General features: G+C 41.5%; 2 protein-coding genes across 3 annotated transcripts in view; both read right to left on the bottom strand.

The window, feature by feature from the left end:
• Window positions 1–11,397, bottom strand: part of lamb2 (laminin, beta 2 (laminin S)) — a 44,298-nt gene extending 32,901 nt beyond the window's left edge. The window contains exons 1-2 of the mRNA XM_080898947.1: window positions 11,287–11,397; window positions 10,846–10,912 (exon numbers count right to left, since the gene is read on the bottom strand). Coding sequence (XP_080755073.1) covers window positions 10,846–10,876 — 31 coding nt within the window. The 5' untranslated portion in view covers window positions 10,877–10,912; window positions 11,287–11,397. The remainder of the gene's footprint in view (window positions 1–10,845; window positions 10,913–11,286) is intronic.
• A 2,474-nt stretch (window positions 11,398–13,871) lies between these two features.
• Window positions 13,872–21,143, bottom strand: part of lamb2l (laminin, beta 2-like) — a 59,269-nt gene continuing 51,997 nt past the window's right edge. For both annotated transcript variants that reach the window (XM_080898946.1, XM_080898945.1), the window contains exons 25-35: window positions 21,031–21,127; window positions 19,242–19,614; window positions 18,979–19,160; window positions 18,579–18,826; window positions 17,301–17,516; window positions 17,079–17,223; window positions 16,778–16,985; window positions 16,063–16,204; window positions 15,533–15,709; window positions 15,183–15,348; window positions 13,872–14,439 (exon numbers count right to left, since the gene is read on the bottom strand). In XM_080898946.1, coding sequence (XP_080755072.1) covers window positions 14,300–14,439; window positions 15,183–15,348; window positions 15,533–15,709; window positions 16,063–16,204; window positions 16,778–16,985; window positions 17,079–17,223; window positions 17,301–17,516; window positions 18,579–18,826; window positions 18,979–19,160; window positions 19,242–19,614; window positions 21,031–21,127 — 2,094 coding nt within the window. In that variant the 3' untranslated portion in view covers window positions 13,872–14,299. The remainder of the gene's footprint in view (window positions 14,440–15,182; window positions 15,349–15,532; window positions 15,710–16,062; window positions 16,205–16,777; window positions 16,986–17,078; window positions 17,224–17,300; window positions 17,517–18,578; window positions 18,827–18,978; window positions 19,161–19,241; window positions 19,615–21,030; window positions 21,128–21,143) is intronic.

A 21,143-nucleotide genomic window follows, 5' to 3' on the forward strand; every position in this document is an offset into this window, starting at 1 on the left:
TAGCTTCACAGTTTCACAACTGCTTAGCACATGGTTGGCAACTGTTTGCAAACAAGTCAGCATCCTCCATAGAAACTACTGATGACTTCAGAAATCTGCCAACAACCAAAGCAAATGCAAAGGAGGTTGTCTGTGCAGCACCATGTGTTTTACTGCAAACAATTTTTCCTAGCAACAGCAAGCAGCTTTCCACAATCGCCAACTGGCCAGGGAATACATATTTTTTTCCAATGAATGAACCTCTGTTGCAACCCCTAAAGGGGGCTGCCAAAAGAAGAAGAAGAGGACAACAGTAATCAGACAGATTTTAAAGGTCCAGTGTATAAAATCTTACCACTAGATGTCACTAAATTGCAGTCTGTATTCCGTTTTCTTACCCCTTACAATTCCAAATACATAATCCAAGGATAATGCAGAAAAAAACAGCAATGGCTGACTTTTCTAGACTGTTTATCCCCCATTTACCGCAGATACTCTTCTTCTGTCTAATGACAGCAGTACTGATCTGAATTGTTGAGGATATCCTGACATTTTCTGTGGGTAAGCACCAATGTCTGTGTCACTGTTAGCTGCTGTTAGCTGGCATTACTGAATGTCTCTTTAAAAGTGGACCTAACATTGTTGGACTTGGACCGTGACCCTATAACCCTCATAGTTTACCAGCCAACAAAATGCCATTTGCTCATTCTGGCTTATCGGATGATCAACTTTTTTTTTAAATCAATTTACATTGCATATCTTTGCTTTTACCTTTGAACTTTTGATCACAAACATGCACTAAAAACAAGAGGGAGCAGTATTAGGTTCAAGGAAACTACCTTTAATCATTTAATCAGTTTTTCAAGAACATAATAAAAACTGCAGCACTGATAATTATGTTGATGACTGATGGAAGTGAGGGGATGTCAAGGCCCATGTCACAAGGACAATCCAGTGCATCAGCTGCTTCCTTCCTTCTTCTCCTCAATTTTTCTGATATACTGTCATTAAAGGAATGCAAAGTGAAACGTGGGGTGACAGCTGAAAGAAAAAAGGGGAGGCTCGGGCACTGCTACTGGTATGTGCAGTGTGTGTGTGTGTGTGTGTGTGTGTGTGTGTCACAAAGGCTGCAAAACAGTGCTGTTCAACCAGGCTTTTGTAACACCCTAGTAAAACCATACTGAATGTAGCTTGTACATCATCTTGCAGCCACATAGCACATTCTTATTTATTTATATTTGTTCTCTAATAATCTTGACATCAGACCGTAAAAACTGCTTTTGCTTTCCATGTCGTGTACTACTGCCAACAGCTGTTAACCTATTCTCAGCTTGAGTTAAAAACATGACATGAAATCATTACATTCATGCCCTTGGATGGTTAAATTTGGCTCTCAGGCGAAAGGTCTTCCACATAAGGAAAGTCTCTGACTGTCAGAGGCAGTGATACAGATTAAACTCTGCGGAGCTTTCAGAAATGAATTCACCACCCTCGATACACACACACACACACCTCCTCCAAGTGAAGTCTGCTTTTATTAAGGGTTCATACACCTTTTTCAGGGTCAAATTCAAGCACTATCAAGGTGAATTTTGTAGCTTTTCCAGCACATTCCCAAAAAACAAGGATGCACGTTTCACTTCACATCACCTCAGTAACAACACGTGAAAATGAAAACAAATCATCCTAGGTTGATTTAAATGCCTTTGTTACCCTTTTGCTAAAACAAAGAAAAACGCACCACACAACAATACTAAAAGGATAAGGTTGCCAGCAAGGCAGCTCAGGTGGAGAAATTTAGCTTTTAGACTTTGCGGCTCATTTTAATTCTCTATCTGATAAGAAAAGTATTCAATCAGATAGTTATTTGTGAATAAAATACAGTTACAATTTCAAGCAGTTTTAAGCACCGCATCCAAAATACAAACACTTGAAAGGACAATATTAAAATTCAAGCATTTTCAAGCACCCGTACGAACCCTGTTTATTCCTTTCATACTTGCCACTGATTGCACTCAAATTCTGACCATTCTCTATAAGCAGACCATATACCACATTAAATCGGCACTATTTCACAAAACTCTTGAGAAATGTTTCTCAGTTGTCAGCATGAGATGACCTCCTTTGCTCTCAGCATTTACATACTTTACTGTAACTCTTCGCTGCCTAGAGACTGGTGACAGATTACAGAAGATTTCTACCAGTGAAACATTCTCATTGTAAAAACTGGCATGTGGGGAAAAAAGAACAATTAAAAATGTAAAAGTTTGTGGACAGAATCTGCAACCTTCAGTACTTTTTATGAAATTGTGTCTGGTTTTATACTACACACCTTCGCCTAACAAACACACAAAGCAAACTGAGAAAGTGAAGGAGAACAGTCTGTTAGAACGATACTTTTCACTCAGTACCAACTATATTAGCTAGCCTAAGATTAATATATTGTTAGTTTTTCAAAGTCAGCATGCATAATCTGTGCAGAGATGAAACTGCACTGCAACAGCTGTGATAAATCTGAATGGTAGTGGGCTAATATGTCAAGTACTGATATCACCTCCAACTAGAAGCCTGCAGCTCACTACAGGAATAAATCAGCTACACTTTGTTTGCATATGGTTTCACATCATCACCATCACAAAGCTGTAAAACGGTTTTCCTTCTTTCAGTTTGCCTCTTTAATTTCCTTAAATTTGTCACTCAGCTGTACCCATCTAATCCACAGACTAATGAAAACCTCTAGCTCTGTGTGTGTGAGTGGGATGTGACATCAGCGTGGTACATTCCAGAAGCACGGTCTGGCAAGACAGTTTGCTGTCACATGAACCAGTGTAAACTCTGCAGGAAACCAAGGCAAACAGTCAAAAATTGGACTGAAGAGAAAGCACGTAAGGACACACGTATTTGCTGGGAGAACACAGACAATACATGCATCCAACATTAATAAAATGATGGAAGGGTCAGATCCAATATTAGCTCACCCGGGGAAGTGAACAGACAGGATTAGCATCATTTAAGAGCTGCATGACATAAGACAGTGTGGGACTAGAAGGCACCACAGATATGTTTAGCAGTCACCATGGCATAGCTGCTTTAAGGGCCCGGCAAAGAGAAGTCAACTGCTTTTATTTTTAACTCCTCCTAGCTAATTAGTTTACATTCCCCTTCCATGCGTCTCCGTCCTCTCTTTGCTCGGCACTTAGCTGATGGACGGTTAACTCCCACAGCCAAACAACCAGCTGGTCTTCCTCCTCCTCACCTCACAGCTCACCTCCCATCTCTCTCCTCCCTTAATGTCTACTGCACCGGGAGGTCAGAGCGGTGGATTCACCACTCTGACCTCCCGCTCACCTTGTTCATTACTGAAAAAGGCCTCCTTCCTAAAAATAGTTGCTAACCTTGATGTAACCCATCATTTAAGTAAATGATGTCCATAGCAGAGACGATACTGTGTCTGTATTTCTTACTTTCTTGTTAGAGATTCAAGGCTAAGCGTAGGGCCCACGACAATCTTGACATCTGTCAAAATTCTTGTAAAATCTAATAAATCAGTGGCTGAGACAAAAGTTTTACTGAATAAGAGCAAAATTATTTCTTTATTATCTCAAAATTATTATTACAAAAGCAGACCCTAAGAGCAGGGCCATGGATCTTGGGGAAAATGTCATAATCAACAAGGCTAACATGGAGGGCTCTAGTACGCTTTCTCTGAGACATCTTACAGATGCACACCATAATTCAAAACTGCAGTAACTGGAGTTACCACAGACACACAAGCCATTATTTACACATTTCACTTCATTTACACGTGAAGTCTTAAACCAATTAAAGTTTGTATTTCAAATCATTTCTATAATAAAAACTCCGACGTCTCCTCTGAGTCTTTCCCAACTGTTTATTACTGACCGCCTGCATTGATATCTAAAACGCAAGAGTTTCAGTGAGCAAGGCCAGGCGCTGCCCATTACACAGACTGTTACATTAACAAGGCATGGCACTGAGAAGCAGCTGGTTGGAATAGAGGATATGCTCACATTCCTGTCCCGTCCTGGAGATGTCTGAGCTGCTCCGCACCGGAGAGAAAATATGGAACAAGACACTGTGAGTAACAGGTGGGCAGGGGAGTGAGGAGCTAGAACAATGTCTGTTTTTATCTTAGCGGTACGGGAAACATGCTAAGTGCATTTAGTGCCCACCCCGCAAGCCGTCATTCCCACATGTCTGTTGTTACTGAGTACTTACATCCAAAGAAGCATCAACGTGAAACAGAGTGCATGATTTTGATGCATTTTGTTTTTTCATCAGGGAATGAGCAAATGGGAAATTCACATACATTAGTCAGCTACATCAACACAATCAAATGTTAGATTGCATGAATAATTCATATATTCGTGAGTTTATCCAGCATAATCTCCATCTTATGGAGATTAAACTGGTCAAACAGGCTTACAAACTGGTGGCCTGTCCAGGGTGCACCCCATCTTTCACCCTGTTGCAGCTGGGATGGATAGAAGGAGTCAAGACCTAACTTTGAGTGGATATATATCTATGCTGTGCAATTACGGTATCTTTAAATGCTGCTGATGTTAAAGTCCCCACTGCAAAACTGGCAAAATAGTACAGTCCCATCACATAACACCTACAAAGTGTAAGCTTTATGTGATCAGAGGGAGTTATGGAAACACTGCAGGTCAGATTTAGCAGGATTGTGTGAGATGTTTGCTGTAACCTAAAAATGATCTACCAGCCACACTCCCCCTGCCATGTTGTCTAAAGGTCAATAAATCCACCAAATACGAGGCACACGTGGCCACCAGATGCTGGGTGCAGCTTTTCCTTCGGTCATTTAACCAAAGAGACTGCACTCCTGTGGGTCTCTTTAGTGATTACGGTGCTGTGTATTTGCCTTGGTGCTCAGCAGGTGACCCAGAGCACCGAGCAGACTCCATACTCGTTTGCTGGACGTGCTAATCAGAGTGCCTGATGAAGAAAATCTGGCTCCACTTAGAGGGAAAACTGAAAGCATCACATGGGACTTGAAATTAGCATTTAGTGTGGTCTATTCTTGTGCTCACATTCCTGTGTGTGACTCTAAGTGACTTTAATAACATAATTGCACTGTGTCGGCTTGATAAATGCTGAAATTGCCACATGTGTAAAAGAGAGGAGGGTAACCTTTGTGTGGCTTGAGGCTTAGGTCAGATCCTCTGAGCACAATTTAAAATACACTGGGGAATACTGCTTTCATGAAGTCATTTTGTAATACCAGGTCTGAACTGACAATGACCCCATTAGTCCCTTGAGAGAGGAGCAAAGGTAACCAAGAATTGTTAAGTTTTCTGTATCTCAAACTGGGTCTTTTTGCATTTATATTCACCCTTTTTTCACTGCAGGAGCTCAGGGCAGGTGTGGCACACTTACAGGAAATTCCCCTTATAAGCTCTTCCGGCCTTTCTCTTTCCACTGCAGTGTGGGACCTACTGGATTCACAAGGTGAAACAATGACGTTTACCTGAAGAAAAAAAAAACACTCCCAAAAAGAGGACTAACGGGGTCTGACTCAGTACAGACAGCAGGCTCTTCTATGTACCACAATCTGCAGCAGCCACAAAAGAAGGTTTCTTTTTTTTTCCTGCATTGAAGCAACAGCCATTGTAAGTTTTATGAGTAGAAAGAGAGGTGTGGGGAAATACGGAGATAGAAAATGGGTGCAGTATTTGTAACATGGCGGGGCAATCACAATGACCTAAGACCATAAGGCCACACTGTAGGAGCTTGTATGCTTGCCTGAAAGGAGCAAGATATAGATCCACTTGCAAAAATGCAATGTAGTCATTACATCCATGTTTTCATTAGTGTATAATAGCCTGTAACTATGACTTATAAAAAACAAGCCTCCAAAATCCTTGGGGGCAGTATAATATTCAATGAAGTACATTTTTAATGCATCATTTTGTGGAGTATACATATCTGATTTCAGCAGTAAATCATGGACTGTTCATTCAGTGACTTGGAACATATGAAACAGCTAGCCCAAGGTTACAAGAAACATTATATATGTACATGGTTACATGTGGGGGTGTGTGTGTATGCGCACGTGCATGTGTGTAATTACAGGCCTCCAAGATGAAAGCACCACACACTGTGACTTCTTCCACTGCAACTCAAGTAAAATTTCAAATATCTCAAGAAAATGCTAAGCACACCAAATCCATCCTTCCCTTCTTCCTTTCTTCTTCTCTTTGTCTCGACTTCATCCCCCTTTTCCTTCTGTCCTTCCTCCCTTCCGTCTCCTTCCTTCAACCCTCCCACACTGCAGCGTCACATTCTAATTGCTGCTTGTCTGCTATCAGGTGTGGTCGCGTCTGAGAGCATAGCTAGTTTTTAACAAGCTATGCTACAGAACTCCATTAATCCTGTTATTGGACTTAGCCTGTGGCCCGTAGCAATAAAAGCTCCTGGCATCTGACAAACATAAAGACAGTGCAGCCACAGTTTTTGGAAAGGAAAAGGACATTCATATTTCTGCTTCTTGTGGATATTAGAGCCACATCTTATTGAATAAAAAGTATCCATTCATAACATCATTCATAACATTTGCTGAAAATAATTTGTTAATCTAGCATAAAAACTGCTTTCCTTTCATACTTTTGATTGCACGCTCACATCACAAATCGTCCTTACTTCCTTTGGATGTATATTCTGTTCCAATGGATGATGCTCATACTAAGCATGAACAAAGATTGTGTGAACAATTAATCCATGTTAACCAAAGGCTCAGGCTTCATAACTCTTTAACATGTTTATTCCCTTCTTTGATCTTTATGGGATTAGTCTCATCTCAAGGAATCCTTGCTAGCTATGAGCACAGAAGCCCCACCCACCTGCTGCTCTTACAAAGGGAAACCAATCAGAAAACAGCTGGCCTAAAGTGAGAGTGTCCTTAACCTCTAAAACAGGGAGGAGCTAAAACATGATGAGCAGAATAGGCCCACTTTAAACTACACCGTGCTTTCCCTAGTCTCACATGTTTCTGTGAATAATAATAACATTGTGATTTTTTCAAAGTGTGTTATGTCATTAACATTTACAGTGGCTAACTAAAGCTATGTGTCTGCAATCGTGTCTTCATACAACAGGTCACAGGTCACGCTTCTTTACAGCTGCGCATTCGTTCTCCTTGAGACTCACAGCAGCTCCACTCAGGTTCATAACTTCACCAGCCACTTCATTGTTTTTAATGAGGCCAGCACCATTTCCTGTTCCTCTCCATCACCTCCCCCATCCTCAAGTCCTCCTTCCTTTAGTTTATCTGCACCTCCCCTTTTCATCCAGAAAAGCTCCTGCCCAGGAAACCCAACTCATGGTCCTTTTATACAAACAGGTTTACTCTCTCCCTCCACCCCTGTGTCTAAAGTCTTTCTCTCCCTCTTCTTTCTCATTGTCCTGATTCTATCCTGATTGTACCCCCCACCCCCCTTCTATTTAATCAGGCTCTGTCTCCCCCCCTCTCTCTCTGTTTCTAGTACTGGTGGTTAGCAGGCTTTAGTGCACCATTGTTCTGGCATCTGCACATTTCCGGAGGCTGTCGCTTACAAAGGCTTTGGGAACACACTCTCTCGTTCCCACTGCCTAACCAGCTCTCACCTGCCCACACACACACACACACACACGAGGAGGGTATCAGCAGTTCAAAAAAGCCAAATTCCTACACACATAAACCTGCAAGAAAGGTGTATTACAGAGGATTTACTTTGTGCGATGAGGCAATCCAGATCCCTTTTTTATGTTCAGGTTTGCTTGCTTTCTTTTCTTTCTTATTCCCAGCTCTTTCCTTTCGTTCCTACAGAGTAATGATGAGTTGGTGCCTCCTTCAACTGCACTTTAAATGGTTTCGAATACTAAAGGTAGGCGTCTAAAGGTAACTAGCCTTTTTGCCAGAGCTTATTTGTGCTTCACCAACACATATGGCCGTCTCGCTGCAGCTCCTACTTCTAACTGGAGTCATGAAGAAAAGAAACTAGCATGTGAAAAGAAAAGAAGAGTGAAGGGATGGCTGACTCTTTTGTTCCTGTGATCAGCCTGAGTCCTTTCTCGCTTTTGTCGCGCACACATAATGACACACGCCAATTAACCCCTCCTTTGACCTGTGGGTTTGGAATTGACCCTTGACCTCACAGCTCATCCTCAGAGACATCTGAATGGACACCTCCCAATGTTAGTAATGACAGCGCGGGAGGTTTATCAGGTCAAACACTTCCCACCTCTCTCTACTTATTCCAGCTGCTAACACTGTGATTTTGACCATAAAGATTATTTTGAACTGTGAATGCAAAGCTACACTATTAGAGTCCAAGGATGATATAATGGCGCCATAAATGACACAGAATAGGTCCTATGCCTACTGATATACTTGGTCAGTCTATTTATCTTTAACTCTTATTTATGTTTGGCAGTGGGTTAGCTTCCTCTGTCTGAAAACGATCCTCAGGAGTCATTTGTCAAATCAGAGTTCACCACATTAATCGTTCCTTCTGTCCTTCTGTCCAATTTAGTAAACTTAAGCTGAAGCCTGTGAGCTCCTGAAAAAGTCACCTTTAATCAAACTCCTGAAAGTATATAGCGTTGAAGATTAGACCAGAAGCAAAGACGTATTTTACTTTTAATTGTTGGTAATTGACGTGTTGAAAGCTCTTGTTAATCTGATTCATGAGCTGTGCGCTGGCTGTGACTTGATCAGGTTTAATTGACAGAACGCCATCATTACATTTGGACTTGAGTGCTGTTAATTGCTTAAAGATAAAACACGAGTACATGGCTTCTATCCCCTGCAGGGTTAAGCCCACAGTCCATGGCTGGACTGAACTGAACCTTGCTCCATGTCATTTCCATCTCTCAGTCTTCTCATATCCTGACTCTCCTAAAAACTGTTTTTATTTTGCCAGGAATTTTTGAGGAATCATATTTATAGCCCACTTTATCCCTTTTTCCTTCTTGACTTACTAAATGGGAAAACTGAGAATCAACTCTGACCTACACTTTACCTGCGTGGTTACATTTTCTACTGATACCCTTAAACAACACACACAGGCCTGCTGTGTGCAGAGTAAAAGGTTTATTGCTTGCTGTAATTGTTTCTCCTGTCCATGAACCACAAGCGTGGTTGTTCCATGTTCTTGTGGTGCGGCTGCCAAAAGCAGAACTTGTTCTGCTCATCAGTGGATCTCTTGAATAGAACTACTACTGTGGCCAACTTCTGTCCGCCACAACAAGATTCTCTCCAGGGAAGCACATGAGTGATGATTCTGAGGACCGACACCACAGCAAGCTGGTAAGTGAGCCATCCGGCAGGAAAAACGCAAGACAAGAAGGACCGGGGCTGGCTGGTTAGTAGTATATGAACGTGATGGGATTATGCGGTGCTTTATTGTCCAGCTGTGTAAAAATGTGTACAAAAGCAGCTCTGGGTAAACCATTACAGGCACCAAAGGGCACGGGTATATTCAATTCAGACAGATTTAGAAAGAAAAAAACTGTCCTGCAAAGTTTATTCTGATGTGACTCTGAGACATTAAGCCCAGCAACACTGACAGAACTTCAGTCCTGAAACCTCCCACTAAGCTCTGTCAGCCATCACAAAGAGCTGCAGATTTGATCAGTGAGGCCTGACAGCAGGCGCTCATAGACTTTAACTGCAGCAATAAGCACACTCGCTTCTAGCTGCAAGGAGCAACGCATTCAAATGCATTTACTGACGGTTATCAGGCAGTGAAATAGAGGTGTAGCTCACAACCTCTCAGCTTGGAGTGGAGCCCACATGTACCGTGTAAGTTGTGTTAAACAAATGAAGGATGCAGTGAAAAGAGATTTAAATCAGATATGTCTTTGTATTCAATTCTTAGCTTCATCGCTGCACACGTTCAATACTGGACACACTCACACATTCACCTAGAAGATTACTTAGAAATGATACAGACCACATTATCTACCAATTGATCCCTGGCTGCCCCAGCCTGCATCTTGCCCGTGGATACTTTGGCGAGATACTTAACCCTGAGTAGCTCCCGATACACTCATTGGAGTGTGAATGTGTGCGCATGGGTGAGTGAGCCACATTCTATAAACCTGTGTGTTTACCATTAACATCCAGAAAGTATGTAGGCGCTAGATGTGTGCAGTGGGTGTCTCTATTTGCGGATTCAACTGGGCCATTTTAGGAGGACCGTAAAACACGGTAACACCACCCAGAGAAAGACAGAGACGCAGACAGACGACCCCTGAGGCCCTGAAGGCACCAGGGGCCCTTAAAAAAGAAACACCAGCTATCTTATCTCTGCACAGGGAAATGTAAAAGGCAATCCCTTGAGCCTCACATCCAGACTACTGTTTCTGATAGTGCCTTGGTATAGTTCCTGACTCCAACCATCGAGGCTTAGAGAAATCTTTTTAGAGTGTAAGCCACTTTGAAAGAAATGTTCTTGACTCTTGACTTTTTTTGCTTGCTGTAAATGAGTTTGCAAAGCAGTCTTCTTCCCTGTTTTCCATCATGACAAGTGAAAACTGTGCTGATCACAGCGCATTCTCACTGACAGGGACTCTATGAACCAAGTGCAGGCATCAAGGGAGTATGACCCCGACCATCTCACTTCACTGCTATTGTTATGTTGTATTCCCTTCAGGTCTTGCGTGTCTTTGAACTCAGCATTTACAGGATTAACAAAGCTACACATCTTCCACAGACTAATCAAAGCAGGACCAGTGACCTGAAGTCGCTCGATAGCCGCCATATCCGTTCAGTGAATCGCTTCTGAGGGTTTGTTATGGAGCAGAAAACACGGAGTGACTTCAAAGGGTGCGCAGGTTACTTACCGCAGAGGAGCACCGCAACCGAGGCTCGCATCTCTGAGCGCGCATCCACCCGCTGGGCCGCAGCAACCTGCCACACGCAACACACTCATCATTAGACATACACAGTAACAACTAAAGGCGGGTTTTGTGTTACTGGATGCAAAATGAGCGTTGGGAAAAGTTAAAAATGTGGGAAAAATTGAAGCTTTGATTTTATTTTTTCAATTGACGACCAACAATTGAAGTGCAGAGGACAACCAGGACTCCTTCACAGACTTTTTTTCATCCACTCTCTGTTTCTACTATTTAAATCACCGTTTGCCACTCTGTTCTCTGTAAACCGGTTCACTAAAGGAGAAAAAAAGTATAAACTGCTTTCAACTATCCAGCGAGCTAAGTATAACTGATTGTCTCTTATTTCAGAAATGAACTGATCATAAGCATTATCTTAAACCTTCTCACCGTTTGTGTCGCGTTTCCAACGTTTCCTTCTCTGCTGCCCCTCTTCGTCCACTTGTTGCGGAGTTCTCGGACAGAAGCGGAGCTGAGCAGTTCTTCTGCTCCTGCTTCTCTGCCCGGGAAACCCTGGGCCGGACTTACTGGAGCGGAGTTTCTTAATGCGCACAAATGGGCCGAATCCTTGGGTCGCGTGTTCGATTCCTTCAGTGGGCAGATGAAGCACACCCAGTTGCCTTTCTTTAAATGAGTTTTCGATTAGTTTAGAAAGATAACAACTGGACTTCTTTATGTTTTGTGAAGACGTTTTACCAGTGAAAGAGGAGAGGTGAAACGTCTTCACAAAACATATTATTATTATTATTATTATTATTATTAACACGTCATCACCCAGAGCCGTCTATTCAGGTGTTTAGTCATGAGTCCATGCAAATCCGTTTACAGTATCTTCCACCAATCTGCTCCCCCCACTATATTACAATAGGTTAACTTCCAGCAGATTATACGTAATGTATACAGTAACCTTTAAAATGATTCCTATGTGAAATATGACTAGGCCGCAGTGCTTAAGTAAATAAACATACAAGGAAAGCTATGGTGTTGTGCCAAAGAAGTTACCCCTGCCAGAAGTGTTACTGTCCTCAGAGTAGGAGGTTCTACAGGTGAGTCCAGGTGTTGGTACTGGATTCATAGCACAATACTCTCTTTTTGAGTTCACTGTCATGTCTGTTTTATTTTTATGTTATATTTATTTTTTTAGTTTATTTGGCTGCTTTACCTGCTTTTTTTTTTAAAACAGTTTGTTAACATACCAGGACGGCACAAAAGCTACTTGATTATGTACTTCACTTTATCAACATGGTCCTATGTAGGCAATAATGGAGTGTGAAAAAACCCCTGCTAAAGCAAAATGAATTCAAAGTAATTCCTGTGTCAAGTTTCCCTCCAGTAACCCGCTGCATGTTTTCCGACGAGCCCCCTTTCTGTCCCCGTGAGCAGGAATGCGCGCTCCCTGCAGGACGGATTGGATTCCCTTTGGTTTAATCCAATGAGGAGCCGTGATCGTTATCACAGATTCTATGCTTGAAAGCACCAGCCCAGCCACGCAGGTGGACCGCACGGCGTGACTAATAGTTATGTCCGGGGATAAGAAATATCATAGAAATTAAGTTTGGTGCAATGAATCAATCTTATATGAACTAAAGCTGTTGACTTCATGTAATCCACTGCATTGCACATGTGGATCATTTCACATGGGAGTAGTACGTAGTTCTAACTGTTTCTGATGTGCGCCAGTGTTTCACTGCTGGCAGATCGTCGTCCAGAACAAAGCCTGCTATAAACCTCTGTCATATTGCACATTCCCTGTGCTGCTGCAGGACAGCCCCTCTTTGTTAGAGACCAGGATCCAATGCCACAACCAAGAGAGAATAGGCCTTTCATACTGAGAACAGATCCCTGACACTTAAATGAAATAAGAGCCAGTATTTGGTGAAAGTTCACCATGTGTTAGCATTGTTTTTGGTTTTTGTTTGTTCGTCTTTTGCATGCTGCACTCTCACACAGAGGTTTTCATATCATTTAGCACACCCATCTAATGACTTGGAAGATACCACCCAGCAACATAGTTACAATTAGCCAATAAAATGGTGCTGTGTGTATGGATATATCAGAGGGTGTGTAGTTCAATTAGATCAGCTTCACCATTGACTTTGAGTTGCAGTTTCTGGCAACTTGACAAATACAACAGTTGTCAACATTCTCTTTGAGCTACATTTTTGCTCTCCTCCAACTCCCAAGAAAAAATCTCTGGCTCTTTTGCCACAAAATGTTCACCAGCTAGTCAAGAGCAAACTGGGATGCTTAATAGGGAAACAGCAGCGTACAGTATGGTTTTTAGAGCTGGAAAAATGCCGAATCCTCAGCTGAAAACAACATGCGTATGAACAACGAGACAGAACAAAAACAGTCAAGTTGTAAAACAAAACCTTCAGCTAAAAGCTGCTAAAATGCTCCACAGGCCTGGCAAGATGCAGATTCAGGGGGCAGCTTGCTAGTGTCGGCCCATCACCAGCCACTTGTGTCACACTTTGAATTTTATTTTTTTTACTGTAAATTGAAAATGTTTAAAAATTGGAGCGGTAAATGACTTTCTGTAACTTGAGCCAGGGATTCAATAGGCTGGCAAAGTGACTATCATTATTAACTAACGGCATTAATGATGGGTGAGATCTATTAGGTGTAACTTTGAGTGAGTGTAGAAGCTGTGTTTTTGCAGAGGTGGTAAATTGAGAAGAGATGAAGGCTGTGGGCAAAGAGAGACAAATATGGGATTGAACTTATACACTTAACTGTGTATAAGGTTCCCCTGTGTAGCAAAACACTGAAGCAACATACCTTCTTAAGCAATGTAAATATTGCATACAGTCTCACACAAATATGATGCATTTATATAAAGTGTCAGATTGACTTTGTCTTCATCATATCACCTCACAGTGTATGTTTATATGAATATTTGTACGTTATAATTAAAGAAAAAGCACAAAAAGTACTTTCAAAATTTTTAATAGGAATGTCAGTGTGTACACCCCATACTAATGTGGTCAAACAACACAAACACTCAACATCTTGAAAGCACTTTTGGTATAGGTAACTGATAACATACTCTGATATAGTCTTTCCACATACAGTAAATCAATTCCATTATTATCCGTTATTATTGGCTATAGAGTGAAATAAATGCTCTTCACAGGTTATCCGCCTATTGTAATAGCTTAAATACATGAACACCACCAAGGGCAGGAGTGATATTGAGGACTCAAACAGTACATGGACAGTTGAAGGCATTTCTGTGACATAACACTTGCAGGTAATGTGTAAAACTTGAAATACCAGTGAAAGAATGGAGGAACCTCCAGAGCAGCGTTTTATTTTCATTGGTGACAAATTTTCTGTTTTCCAGTCACAACAGCAGTTCTAACTCTCCTCTACTACAGCAGCTGATGACACGCAGGAGGCATCATCGCACACAGGTGTTGTAGTTCTGCACTCGATGCCGGATCTCGTCCCGCACACTAGTTGCGTTGTCTTTCAGCTTGTCCAACTCCAAGCGCTGCTTCTCCATCCGCCTCTCATTGTTTTTGAACTTTTCCTCAAGTTCTGCAATCACAGGGAGCAAGAGAAAAGTTAAAGTAACAAGCATGCACAAAAGGCTGAAAGGTTGATCTACAGCCACGTCCTACTACGAAGTTCTTAGTTGTTTGTTTAGAGCCAAAAATCTATGCCAAATCTGCAGATGCGATTGTTAAACCATACAGTACACAATAAACATATCAGTAATAGCTCTATCCTAAATTAATATAGGACTTAAAACTAGTTCCAAGGCAGAAACGCTCACTTGATTTTCACTGATTTGAACTGTGAATTCTCTGCTTTGATGTTTTTAATGTTTCTCTGCATTTCTATCCTGCCCACATATAATGATATTGTTTCATTTCTATCACTTACTTTTAGTCATTTAGTGCCTGTTACAGCACATCCACGGATCCTGTGAAAGGAACTGATCTTTATCTTGGAATATTTTATGAATATTAACAGTGTAACTCTACTCATCTCATCCTCATCTGTGACATCATGTGTTATGTTATGAATCTTGCTGCAGTGACAGCTGCAAGTTATCCTGGTTTTAGCATAAGGCAGGAGCTGTATTACATGACTGTGCCATCTAGTCAGAGTCTTTTGTACACTATGAACAATGGCACATTATTTAAACGGTGGTAGTTTAACACGGGAGACTTCTTTACAGGCAATTTCTGGTCAAGTCGCGCACTACGGTCACAATGTGCTGTATGTAGCTCACCTGAAGAACAAAGTCAACACTGAGAGCAGCCATATGAACTTACCGTCCAGTTCTCTTATCCCACTGGTGGCATTCTTGAGCCATTTCTCTGCATCCTCTTTGAGATCTTTGACCCTCTGGTTGATGTCCTTCAGACCTCCAGACACCCCACCAAGAGACTCGATCTTCATCTGCAGCTCACGATACTGTTTCTCTGTGTTGTTGAGGCTCTGGCAGATGATGCAATCGTTTTATTCAAGAATTTATATATATATATATATATATATATATATATATATATATATATATATATATATATATATATATATATATATATATATATATATATAAATATATATATTTATTTATTTATTTATTCAATAAGTTTGGTCCAAACTCCACCAACAGCCTCACCTGCTCCAGTGAAGATGTTAGGTCAGTGGCATTGTCGGCCAGTGCTTTAGCCTCGATTGCCATCTGTCTGTTCTGCTCCGTCTTGTTCTTCAGAGCTTCCACCTCCTTGGAGAGGTTCATTAAACGCATCATGACATCCATCTGCTTGGCGTCTAGGCTCACCAGCTTTCCCTCCACCTGGAAAAAATGAGACATGAAGAAGGAAAGAGTTATGGGAACCACATTGTGCCTTTTTTCCTGTATCCCACCGCTCACCCCAACCAGTCATTTGTTCTACTGGAGCTTTACCGTTAAAAGGGAGTTTTTCCTTCCCACTGTCACCACATGCTTCATCATAAGTCGTCTGATGAGGTTTTCCCTCTATTATTGTATTTTTACCTTACCATATAAAAGCACCTTAATGCAACTGTTTTTGTGATTTTGGGCTATATAAATAAAACTGAAGTGAAATGAACAAAAGTGCTCATTGGGGAGGTAGATTACAGAAAATATGTGAAACCTGTAAATTTACATGTTCCAAGATTCTGTACCTCAGCAGTAGCGTTTCTTGTGCTGTTCAGGTTGTTGTGGGCTTCTTTCAGGGCAGCCTGTGCTTTCTCTATGGCCTTTCCAGATGCTTTTAACGCCTCCTTGGTAATATTGGTCATGTCTTTCACTTCCTCTGCTCGCCTCCTGCACAATAGCACCAAAAATTAGTCAGAGAGAAAACCTTTTTCCTACAGCTCTGCTTAATAAATGCATGTTCAGTGCATTTAATAAGGCTTAATTATACACAGCCTATTAATGCCATGGTTTGCCTGGTGCCAGCTGAACCCAAGGAAAAAGGATAGATGTGTGGATATCCTATTTGAACTTTAATAACAACAAGAAAGACAATATCCGAAACCAAAATTCATGTTGTAGGGTATGGATGATAATAGTGTAGCCACAGAATGCAGGTGTAACAAACATAGCCTTGGAGCAGGGTTGGCAGGAGCAGGAGAGTTTTAGAGGGCTGTTGTAGAGGGGGGCACCAATAAGCATATAAAGAGATCAAATTAATCAATTTGAAATACTGAGCAGCCTTCAGCTTATTGGTGCAGCCCCCTACAACAGTCTGTTTCTCGTGGTCCAGCGGGAATCTTAACTGCCTTCTGCTGAAGGCAACATTCATCTTTTATATGCAGTCACAGTTTAACTTTCAGCAAGCTGGCTTATGGGAAATGTGGTCCTTAATTTCAAAACAAAACAAAAATGATAACTCACTTGGCCTCTTTAGCTGCGTCAAGAAGCTCCTTGACTTTAGTGGTGTGCAGTGTGGTTTGATTTACAATCCCCTCAATATTGCTGATGTTGGAAAGACTTTCCTTTATCTGCGCGATCATTTTGTCCAGAACGGTCCTGTTCAGTGGCAGTGTGATCGACAAGACCTCCTGAGCCACTTTCTCTATGCTCTCTGGGTCGGCTCCCTCCTCTGGGCAGTACAAGAGAGGACAGGGACAAAAGGAGTGCAAATGCAGGAAGCATCAAGTTACATTTAGACATTGAAGCAATATCATCCACATACCAGTGAGAAAGTTTTTAATTTTCTCAATGAACTCTGTCAGGTTCTTATTGCTTTCTTTAAGCTCCTTGCTCAACTTGTTGGCTTTTTCCAGCGTGTTTATCGTCTGGTTCTTCAGTTTTTGTGTCATAGCAGCTATGTCCTGGAGCTGGACACAAGAAATCAAGAGTCAGATCAAAGAAATATTTCACTCATATGAGGCTAAACTACGGATACTGCGAGCACCTTTTTGGAGACTTTCTGCAGCTCCTTACTGGCAGTGTTCAGACTGTCTGTAACGTTCCTGGTGTCATTCAGCGCAGCTACAGATGTGCCCACAGTCCCGCTGCATCCCACTCCTCCACATACATGGTTTCCCTGATTGTCATGGCAGCTGGCACCACCACACTGACTGTCTGGGCAACTGCCATTGACGCTGTTATTGCTGTGACCGCCACACACCTTAAAGATGGCACCATGCACTGACTGAGTTAGTGGGATAAGACTTCAACGCTGGACAGCAAGACTTAAATGCAGTTTTGTTATCAATATAAAAATATAAAAACCAAATATTTTAATTTCCCTACTGCAAGATACTCTTAATAAACAAACAAAAATACAGTGCAAGTAGACAGCTTCACTCTATAGTTGTCAGTGGAGACAACAGACGTGTGTCAGCATTCTCAGACTCACTGGAAATATCTTAATTTTCTTAAAAGCCTGCAAATAAATACCTTAATTTGCAGACTACCATCAGCAAAGAAATGCAGTGACATCATAATGTGTGTGTGCGATCTAATTTGTAAAAATACGATACATGACAAAATGCCATGTATTTTAAATAATGTTTTTAAGGCTCTGAAAAAAAAAACCCCACTGCTGCTACGTTTGCACATCAGGGACTGTCACAATTAAAACATACTCACCAATCAGTGATGGAAAACCATTTTCAATTTCTACTTAATCCTTTAATCATGAGCTGATTTGGCTTTTCCACTAGATGTCACTGCCAGCATAAAATTCCAACACTGTTTTTTGCAGATGTTTCACAATGTTCATAAACAAACTTGGCATGTTGCATGTTTAAAAACACATCAGTGAGGTTTTTTCCTTTTTTTTTGAGTAAACTTCTCTTTTTTTAACAGGTAGAACATGTTGATATTATTAAGAAAACTCCACTTTTTATGAATTTACAATATTAGATGCCTAATGCCTAAGCTTTAATCTCATTTTCACTTTGTCAGTTTTTCTACCTCAGAATGACAGAACAAGTTTCTTTTTCTGGCATGGATTCTTTTAATTAGAGAAAACGTATCTGGAGTTCAGAATTGTCACCTTATACAGTCTCCTGAAAGTACTCCTCGCTGAGGCCTTCCCTACTCCAAATTCTGAGGCTTAGATCTACGCTTATTCCACTTGCCATTCTCTTTCAATGAATGTTGTCTAATCTAGTTGAGGTCATGGTTAGGGTACATACATAACCCTAACCCAACATACATTTTTTTATTATAGCACACTGCTTACCTGGTCGCTCAGCTGATTGACCTGTTTATGGAGGTCGTGAGCTTGTTTTTGTAGGTCGCTGAGTGACTTGTTGTGAGCAGCCACATTACGGTTAATGCTGTTTTCAATTTCATCCAGCAGGTCTTCTGTGCGCGCTCTGGTCTTATTTGACTCTTCCACAGGACTCATAGGACCAAACACTGAAGCGTTGCATTTCATCTCAGCCTGCAGCGATTCCTGATAGTACTGCTTCACTTTCTCAAACTGATCTGTGAGAGACACCAGCAGCTTTTTAAAAGCAACGTATAAAACCTACTCTGCTACTGGATATGGATTTAGTCTGCTTCCTGTATTTACAGCAGCGAGGCTTCATGTGACATGTTCAAGGTTTTCATTTGTGCCTCTGATGGCAACAAATTACCTGCAAACCCTGAGCCGAACAGTTCAAGCAGCTTCTGTTTGTCAGTCACAGTGGTGTTGAGGTCCCGCAGCTCTTTTTCCATGTTATCCAGCGTGTGTCGGAGTGCCCTGTCTGTTTCTGCTGTCGTATTCAGCTCTTGGCCCATGGCCATCAGACGCCCATCAGTGAGGGCAATCTCAGCCCTGAAACACATACAGGATGTTCTTAAAATATAATAAAGTAGCTGATGAGAAACACCAAACGACATGCTGCTATTTCCTCACCTGAGGTCATCGATGCTCTGGCCAATGAGCTGGTAGACCCTGTCCCTGTCCTGCGTAATGATCAGATCCTTCACCTGCTTCAGCTTCCCTTCCAGTTCTTTGATGCGTGCGTCCCCAGCTCCCGGTGTGATGCCACCCTTCAGGATCTCCTGCACTCTGGACTGGATGTGATCCAGGTCCCTTCTAATCTGGCACAGGGCGTCATCCCAGAGCTGGAAGCACGGGTGACACTGGATGCATTTTGGGAAGATGCCGGTGAAACCACGAGCGCACTGGTTGCACTGCAGTCCCGCGGCTCCTTCCCGGCATTCACATGCACCCGTTAATCTGTCACACTGGGCAATCTCTGTGCCCTCTGGGTTACAGTTGCATTCTAAGTAGAGGAGAGAGAGAAATAAACAGAACCTCTAAATAAAATACTTGTAACCACACCTCATATCACTAAATACTGCATTTAGGTTATATTAAAGCAAAACTGGGAATAATCATAAAGAAGAGCACTGGAGAAAAGAAAAGAAATAAAATAAAACCAGTCCTAAGATGACATCTTATTATAAAGCACTCTCTACAAAATACTTCGATAAAGAAGCAACTGTCAGGTTAAATTCATCGTGTTGAACAATAATATTTTAACCATTGAGGTTTTTTTTTTTTTTTAATACACAGTCCCCTATTTTCAGATGCGGAAAATCTCAAAAGTTGTTTCATGGATAAGTGGGAGTTGTTTCTTTCTTGCCACATGATTGTTCGGGTGCAAAAATGCAACGTAAATCCATCAAACAGCGAGAGTTTGAACACTACTTGAGAAAAGAAGAATACGCCGGTGAGCACATCAACATGAAAAGACCCAAATATCCAAGGAAGACAAAAGTCGCGAATGACTGCGGGGTGATGTGAGGAAGAAATGCTTTCCAGGTGGTTTAAGGTGTATCCTTTCAAAGGTTAGCACAATATTATTGATTATTGTCTTGAAATGAAATGACAGTCTGCAATGTAATGGCATCTTTTCTTTTGTTTTCAAACCTGCATTGAGGTGTACTGAGTCACAGCTGGAAACAAACACAACTGTCCAGAAACTTTCAGACATAACCGCAGATGCTGACCAAGCTGTAGATCTAACCAGCACAGGTGAAACAGATCCCTAAAATCCAGACGTTGCACAAAGCATCGGCTCTTGAGGATAATAAGTAAGTATGAATTTAGTGTAAAACAAGATTTTTAAAAAACACATTTAAGAACAAACAACCAAACACACCAAAATACTCAGCTCTGGTTACAGAAGCCGAAATGTTTGAAGGACTAATTTAACTGTTTGATTAATATATTTCTTGGTAAAGAGTGGATCACTGATGTTACTGGTGTAACATGTCCCTATGTACTGTGTCTCCTGGGTAAGCTATAGAGTTTATATTTCATGCTGCATTTCAAACTTGTAATCTGTCGTAATGTTTGGTATTTACTCTAACTGTTGTGGCAACCTAGTCTGAAATGTTGAAGTGGTTTCACGCGATCTTTGTGCAAATAAATTATAGCCCATCACGGGTGACTTTGTGAAACTGGCCGCCTATTTTTTGAAGAGGGTGATTTTAAATCTGACTGTCAATTTAGTAATTTAGCAGCAATTTGTTTTGATCCCATTTAATCTGAAAGCAATGTGTGGAACACAAATGTATTATATTCTTCATTGAATGATTATGAATTATTATTGTTCACACTCATCATGCTCAGAAAAAACCACCTGTGATGTAAGACGTTACATGGCGTTCATAAAAGTCACAGTGTGATTTACCGTGGCACTGCTCCCGTGGATCTCCCCAGTGGAACAGCTCACACTCGGTGCATTGTTTACCTCCAAAGCCTGAATGACAGTGACACTGGCCTGTGAACTGAAGAGCACACAAA

The sequence above is a fragment of the Rhamphochromis sp. 'chilingali' genome (genome assembly GCF_963969265.1).
Source record: "Rhamphochromis sp. 'chilingali' genome assembly, chromosome: 12".
NCBI lineage: Eukaryota > Metazoa > Chordata > Actinopteri > Cichliformes > Cichlidae > Rhamphochromis > Rhamphochromis sp. 'chilingali'.